The 7680-nt window shown below is 34.6% G+C and overlaps 1 protein-coding gene across 1 annotated transcript in view; it reads left to right on the top strand.

Moving 5' to 3' along the window:
• The first annotated feature begins 281 nt into the window (after positions 1-281).
• The window catches only part of LOC110031267 (anthranilate synthase alpha subunit 1, chloroplastic-like), a 37326-nt gene continuing 29927 nt past the window's right edge, over positions 282-7680 (top strand). Inside the window, exons 1-8 of the mRNA XM_020734385.1 lie at positions 282-395; positions 1219-1459; positions 1552-1745; positions 3249-3438; positions 3648-3799; positions 4959-5074; positions 5164-5410; positions 5577-5633. Coding sequence (XP_020590044.1) covers positions 282-395; positions 1219-1459; positions 1552-1745; positions 3249-3438; positions 3648-3799; positions 4959-5074; positions 5164-5410; positions 5577-5633 — 1311 coding nt within the window. The remainder of the gene's footprint in view (positions 396-1218; positions 1460-1551; positions 1746-3248; positions 3439-3647; positions 3800-4958; positions 5075-5163; positions 5411-5576; positions 5634-7680) is intronic.

Here is a 7680-nt window from a genome sequence, read left to right as displayed (position 1 = left end):
GGGGGGGGGTTATGGTGAAAGATTCAGACAGAAACAAAGGAAAAAAATTTTGAGAGGATATAAGTTCAGGTGATTGAATGGACGCGAGAAAAAAAGGATGAAAGATTCGGTGCCAAATTTATGATGAGATCAGTGTTTAAGGAAAACGAGAACTTGAAAGAGTGGCCGCATTTGAATGTAAGAACTTTATAAAAACCTTTTCGCACTCAGCTCGGACAGTCTTTCTCGGATTCTGAGCCGAGATCGGCTCTCCGCCGTTGCGTCCTGCCGAATTTGATAGCATGACCTTTGCGACGACGGAGCTGATCCTACTGAAAGCAAACGAGGGTAAAACCCCAAGGCGGAGAGCATATTCCGATCTCGAAACCCTAACGGAGAAGTTTTTTGAGACTTCTGTTCTTTTTTTTTTTTTTTTTTTTTTTAATCAAATCTGTTCTCTGATTTTTTTAAGAGAAAACTAAATATTTATAATTCTTATCATAATTTTTTTAAAAAATTAAATTTCACTAAAATTTTTACTTCCAACTACCCTAAATGATCTTCTTCACAAGGTTGAAACTCCGTTTTGTTTGGTTAAACATTTTCTTTTATAAAAATATCTTAAAATATTATTTGATAAATAATTTTTAAAATTAAAAAAAATAATATTTGCAAATAATATAAAAATTAATTGTTCCACTACCCTGCTCACAAGTACTAGATCAAACTCATTTATGTTTTAAATTGTCTCCACCAAAGCAAATTTTTTAGTTTTACATTTTCCATATTATGTGTTTTTCAATATTTATTTTATTTTTTTTAATTTTAACGAGTCAAACACGAGTTGTTTGCGAACAACGAGCTTTTTTGACAAGTAGTAGTTCCTTTTTGTCATTTCAATTTTTATTTCATCTATTATTCTGTTTTTCTTTTGGTTATATCAGTGCACTATTAATTATGATATAAAATTTATATATATATAACCCTATGTTGTTACTATGTAACAACTTCTAGATGTAGGATGTAACAAAATAGTAGATATGTAAATACACAATAAAATTTTATGTTCTAAACCTTCCAAAAAAAAAAAAAATAAATAAATACCAAAAATAAATAATATTCCAAAACAAAATTAATTAAAAACCGGCCCTAATTTTGGTTTAATTATTCCATAGAGCCGCATGTTCCGCCTTTCCAGGAACTACAGTGAACCGTGTCTCCTGAAAAATCTCAATTCAGCTCAGCGTCGTCATTGAAAGAAGAGGGATCTGGAGTCTAAGTTCCAGTTGGGGGCGAAGAGGAATCAATGGAAACCCTAGGCATCTCAAGCTTATTGACCCCGCCTGCGTGTCATTTTCTGTCTCGACCCTACGGCGGCGGCGCCGTCCGCGGAAGCAGGTCAGTTCCCCCCGCCTACATTATTTCCCTTCTTTGCGCTCCTCTAGACGAACTCTCTCTTCTCCTCCCTCTGCTCTATTAGGTGATCGAAGTTGGCTGTATCGCCATGAAGATTCAATGATTTCTACGGGTTCATGTACCAAATGCACTTAAATTGTTCAATTGTATTCGCAGCTAGCAAAGAAGAGGCAGCAAGGTTTGAAGAAGCTTCGAGGAATGGCGGCAACTTGGTGCCGCTCTATCGATGCATTTTCTGTGATCACTTGACACCCGTGCTCGCCTACCGTTGTCTAGTAAGAGAGGACGAGAGGGAGGCGCCTAGTTTTTTGTTCGAGTCGGTGGAGCAAGGCTCTCAAGGAACCAACGTGGTATGATTTCGTTTATTAGTTTCCTCCTTTTCTTGATTTGGTTCTTGTGCTCAGCTCTCTGTTGACTGAAATTTAAACCAAGGTTGGACGACGTTTTTAAAATCTTCTGAATTTGTAGAGCTGCCATTTCAAAATGATGAATTAAAGAGAATAACTTTAGATTCTATTTTTGATTGGATGTGATTTTCATCCATTTCAATCACATTGTTGGATGATCGTATTGATTTTTTTCTCATATTTTTAAATTCTTTGTAATGAGAGCTTGTTAGCCTGGTGACTAGACTTCAACGCTGATCGGATGGGGCACTTAAGTGCTCCGGTTGACTTTACCTGTTCTCAGGCCTGCCATTGGCGCCTTGCCATAAGCCATCCAGAGCTTGCCTAAGAAAACTTTGAATTGTTTTGTTAGTGAAAATGAAAATTTTATGTTTAGGTGTCTTGATGTTTAAGAATCATGTCAACTTTATACAGTCAGATAATGGAATCTCACGAATTTATTTATTTGAAAAATGTGCTTTTTACTCACTAGCAACTAAAAGAGATCATATATATTTTTGTTAAATGCATTTTTAAATCAGTTGATATTGGCACTTTTCTTGCAGGATGTCATTAAATTATACATCGTATTTTTCATGGCTTACAAATTGAAGATATTATTTTTCTCATTTGTCTTCATGGTTTTAGTTGGATGGTTGAAATGTAGGAATGTTTCGGGTCTATTGTGCAATGAAAAAGTACCGCTTGGACTTACATGAAATTTTATTGGTAGTGCAACATGTTGGCCTGTAAAAGAGAAGCTTAAAATTAAGTTTAGTGTTGTCGAGATTAGAATGCTTAGGTGGATGAGTGACTTTACACTTAGAGACAAAATGTGAAACGAATATATTCAAGCAAGGGTTGGAGTAGCTCCAATGACAAACTAGATTAGAGAGTTGTCTTGGATGGTTTGGTCACTAAATGCTGACCATCTGATTACCATGTTAGGAGAGTGGATGCTTGACATTTTACTCATATTAAGAAAGGTAGAGGTAGTCTTAAAAATTCTTAGGCATGTTGTATAAAATAATCTTCATTTATTAGAATTAAATGAAAATATGTCACTCAATAGGACACAATGGAGAAAAAAAGATTCATGTAGCCGAATCCACTTTGTGGGACAAAGACTTGTTGTTGTTGTTGTTGTTGTTGTTGTCTTCATTGGTTTAGTTGGCATGTTTGATAGGTTAATAAATTAATTTTCTTTTCTTATGCTTTTGAGAAATTTTTATCTGTGTGCTTGAGGTACTAGAATTATGCTCGCATCATAAAAAATACCCTTCAAAAGGCTTCACGTGAGTTGCTAAAAAATTACCAATCTTATCCATGTTTTTTTGGTGAAAACATGAGTTATTAGCTCTGCATCTCGAACTGTTGATAAAGCCAATCCGAGTTCAAGAAAGAGCAAAACATCGTTGAGTTTGAAAAATCGACTATATATCTTAGAATTCTGGTTGTTATTTTTAGGGTCGCTATAGTGTTGTGGGAGCTCAACCAGCCATGGAGATTGTTGCGAAGGAGAATATGGTGTCTATAATGGATCATGAAGAAGGTCTAAAGACCGAAAAATTTGTAGAGGACCCCATGGAAGTTCCTCGGACAATCATGGAGGGTTGGAATCCAACTCTTATTGATGAGCTCCCTGATGCCTTTTGTGGTATGTAATCCATTCATTTAAATCTGATGGTTTCTATTTTAGTAATTGATGGATAACATACTTATTTATGGATGATTTATTGTAACTACTAAAATTTCTGAAGATATTTAACTACTTTTTTTTGTGAGTTTATACATTCCAAACATCACAATAATAAAGAGACTACCACTTACTTAAAACTAACATGTTTATATATGATGTCTTTGCAGGTGGATGGGTAGGATATTTTTCCTATGATACAGTGCGATATGTAGAACAGAAGAAACTTCCTTTCTCTTGTTCTCCAAAGGATGATAGGAATCTTCCTGATGTTCACCTAGGTCTCTACAATGATGTAATTGTTTTTGATCATGTTGATAAGGTATGCTTGTTGTCTCCACAATATTAACTCGTTTTAGTGCATCTCGAAAATTTGATTGTTGATGCTATTCCTGCTATTGAAGACTTATATAGCATGGATAGCATCATGAATACCATTAACTTGTTAATTGCATTTTGAATTTAAACGTTATTTATTTAGATTTTAATTGAAATTTTTTACATGTTGAAACCTGGAAATTGACACTTCATTAATACGATATGATTGTAATGATAATTGTAGAATGCCTTACAATATTCTAGCAAATTTTATTTATTGCCACTTTTAATAACAATGTTAAACGGAGATTGATGGCAGTAATATAGGAGGATCTGTGAAATTTTACTGAAATTGGCTGCCAAAATGGTATTAAAAATAACAAAAAAAAAACAACAAATGAGTATTAAAAAATCTAGATTTAGTATGTCATGAACATTTAGCGCTTATAAAATATTAGAGGAACATATATGTGCAAGGTAGAAATGAGAACATTAAGATGGATGTGTGTCAAAATTGTAAGGTTTATATCAATTAGTAGTTACATTATATGAGAGGAGAATAACATTTATTGCAGGTGCAATAATTATAAATAGACTTAGGCGGTTTAACATGTATAATGAAAGGCAGAAAACACATTCACTAGATGAGCACATAAAAATATTGTTAGGCGATTAGGAAGGGGCAGTGGATTAGGAAGGAGAAGAGGTAGACTCAAAATAAAATTGATAGAATTTATTCAAAGAATCAAAATATTTAATGGATTAAACATCTTAGGTAACACACATCATTTTCAAATGAAATTGATGACTCATTTAGCTTACTTCAAATAGTTGGGATAAGGTTAATGATGATGATGGTGATAATAATGATAGGCTTGCAGTATAATGTTATTTCATTAAAAATTCAGAAGAACTTGTTGTAATTTGAATAATAAGCTTCAAAGATTTCACATTTTGATAAGATTAAAGATAAGTTCTACGATAGGAAGCACGAGCTAATTTGTAAACAATAAAATTCTATGATCCAGTTTGTATATTATTTTGGCTAGTGAGATAATAAACCTGACTTCAAATATGACAACAAGAAGAATGAAAATATTATACATTGCTACATTTTATTTTTCGGATCTTGTCACCTTTTACTGATTTTTTTCTGATGTTAGAAAGCATTTGTGATTCATTGGGTTCACATTAATCGACATTCATCAATAGAGGATGCTTATCAAATTGGGAGGAATCGGTTGGAAAATTTGCTTTCTCGGGTGCACAATACAGTTGTGTGGGTAACTTATATCAGTATCATCCCTTTTTCCTCATAATGACACTTGTTTTCCTCTCACAAAGCTTTCATCTGCTTTTCTTTTTCAGACCAAGGCTGTCCGCCGGTTCTGTGAAATCAAGTCCCTACCAATTTGGTACTTCCTTAAATATGTCATCTATGACAAGTGAAGCATACAAGGAGGCTGTTGTGAGGGCAAAAGAGCACATTCTTGCAGGTGATATTTTCCAGATAGTCTTAAGCCAGCGATTTCAAAGACATACTTTTGCAGATCCATTTGAAGTGTATCGAGCATTAAGGATCGTGAATCCAAGTCCCTATATGACTTATTTGCAAGTGGGTTAGCCCTTTTACAGATTTTGCCTTTTTTGTCGGCTAACTTCTTTTCATAAAATGTGTGGAGTGGTCATACTGTAAACTGCATTTGTATCTATCTTTTTTTTTTTTTACTTTTATTGCTAATTTCTGAGTTTTTTTTTTTTGCTATTTATTTTTCGTGTAGGCTAGGGGCTCCGTGCTAGTAGCATCAAGCCCTGAAATTCTTACTCGTGTGAAGAAGGTAAAACTGATAACCTTGAGCTTTTGTTTGTCGCATGCTATACTATAGTCTAATATAGACTTAGGTTTACTTTTGGTGTGCTCCCTCAATGGAAAGAATTGTATTTTGCTCGAATATTATGATTTTAGTTCTTAGGCATTGCACTGGTTGCTATATATTCTTTTCTTATTGATCTTGCTAACATTTAGTGACACATACACTTTAGACTAAAAATGTGAAGATTTTTTCTTAAACAAGAATACATTTATTTCCAACTTATTTAAATTAGCATAGGTATTTTAAAGAGGGACCAATTTAGTAGTATTGATTTATTGACAACATGTAACTGAGTATAATCTATAAAGAAGTACAAGCCATATAACAATATATAACTGATGTAAAGTATACAGTGTAGAACTAAAACTGCAACACTCGTGATCATTGAGATGATTTCATGAAGGTTAATATATTTGTTGGTGCTAATGAATTAGGTTTTAATTGGTATTTTTTCCCTGTTTAGCTTATTTTTATTTTTTATTTATGAATTTTTTTATATCTACTATAGTTTGTCTAGTGGAGGTGTTTTCATACGCCAAGGGGCTTTATGGCCTACCTTTATGGAATGTAAGTAGCTTGTACGTATATAACTAAGTTCAACTCTTGCGTCAAGCATTTACTTGAGAAGACTTTTTTTATTTAGAATATTTGATAAATGATAATGTGGAGAAGGTTTTAATTTATTTCATTTTTGTACATCAAAAATGTGTTAGCGTCGATTCTAAGGAGATCTAGCGGTCCAGAGGAGAAGAGTGCAATGAGGGAGGACTCACTGATAGAAGAATGTGAAGCACATTTATCTGATCGAGTGCAACTGTTCGAGCCAAAGCCGACTAAGCCATAAGGAGGAAAGAATGATGATCAAATGATATGAGTATGAATCATTTGGTCATAAACAAGATATATTGGCATCCGAGTGCTTGAGAATATGTTCTCTCGGTAAATCTCTGAGACCGAACTACCAGAGAGGTTTGAAATTACGACATTGGAGTCTTATAAGGGGAGGACCAATTCAAATGACCACATAGCCCCTTTGAGTCAATTGTGTATTTGTTGAGGATCACTGACGTGCTAAAGTGTCATTCCTTATTTACCATGCTAAGTGAGTTGACTCTTAATTGGTTCAATGCAATACCATTGAGAGCAATCACATCGTTCGTTGATTTCAAGAAAATATTTTTGTTGTAATTTACCAATGCTCAAGAGTCTTAGAAAAACTCACATGCCCTCCTACAGATTTAACAGGGACAGAGCGAGAACCTTTGCTTGTTCATCACACTCTTTTCAGAGGTAAATGTTGGAAGTGCGAGACCTGAAGCTCGTAGTAGCTCATGCCATTCTATCTCAAGGGTTGAATGAAGGACCATTCCAGTACGTGTTGGGTCTACTGCGATCAAAGATGTTGGCCGAGTCGTTAGAGCTGACCAACAATCACATATCGACCGAGTATAATTATGTTTGTCCAATTAGGGAGATCAACTCACATTGTCAGCCTTTGTCACTCAGACAAATGTTGATGCTCAATTTGCCAAGATCAATGTCAATCTTCATTTTCTTGCCATCTCTTTTGGTGTTGTTGGTGCCAACACTCTTTTGTCACCTCCTATTGTTGTAAGGCTTATCGCCTTATTGATTATGGGGAAGCAACTTATGTCCCTTTTAGAAATGTTATTTTCCTATAACGGTTGTCATAGTGAGTGCATCAATCCTCCCCTCATCCTTAAAGTCCCTGCTTTGCTTCAAGGATATCAGTGACCCTATTACACTTTTGGATTTGCTTGAAGATGAAATCTCTTTTTATGGCATCCGTTGCCACTTTCTAGGGCTCCACATGGAATCGGTAGTCAAAGTTGTTGAATTCTACTGCCTTGTAGTACTATCTTTTTCTCTCATAGTTTTCTTCCTCTTATAGGCTCGGAATGCCTTTCAAACTCTCTTTTTCATCAAGTAGATAGAGGGGTCCCTCTATAATTATGTCATCATTTGCTTTGACTTTGTTAAGGTCTTTTTA

This window comes from Phalaenopsis equestris, unplaced genomic scaffold (assembly GCF_001263595.1).
Source record: "Phalaenopsis equestris unplaced genomic scaffold, ASM126359v1 Scaffold000002, whole genome shotgun sequence".
Taxonomy (NCBI): Eukaryota; Viridiplantae; Streptophyta; class Magnoliopsida; order Asparagales; family Orchidaceae; genus Phalaenopsis; species Phalaenopsis equestris.
This window is presented reverse-complemented; position numbering and strand designations above follow the sequence as displayed.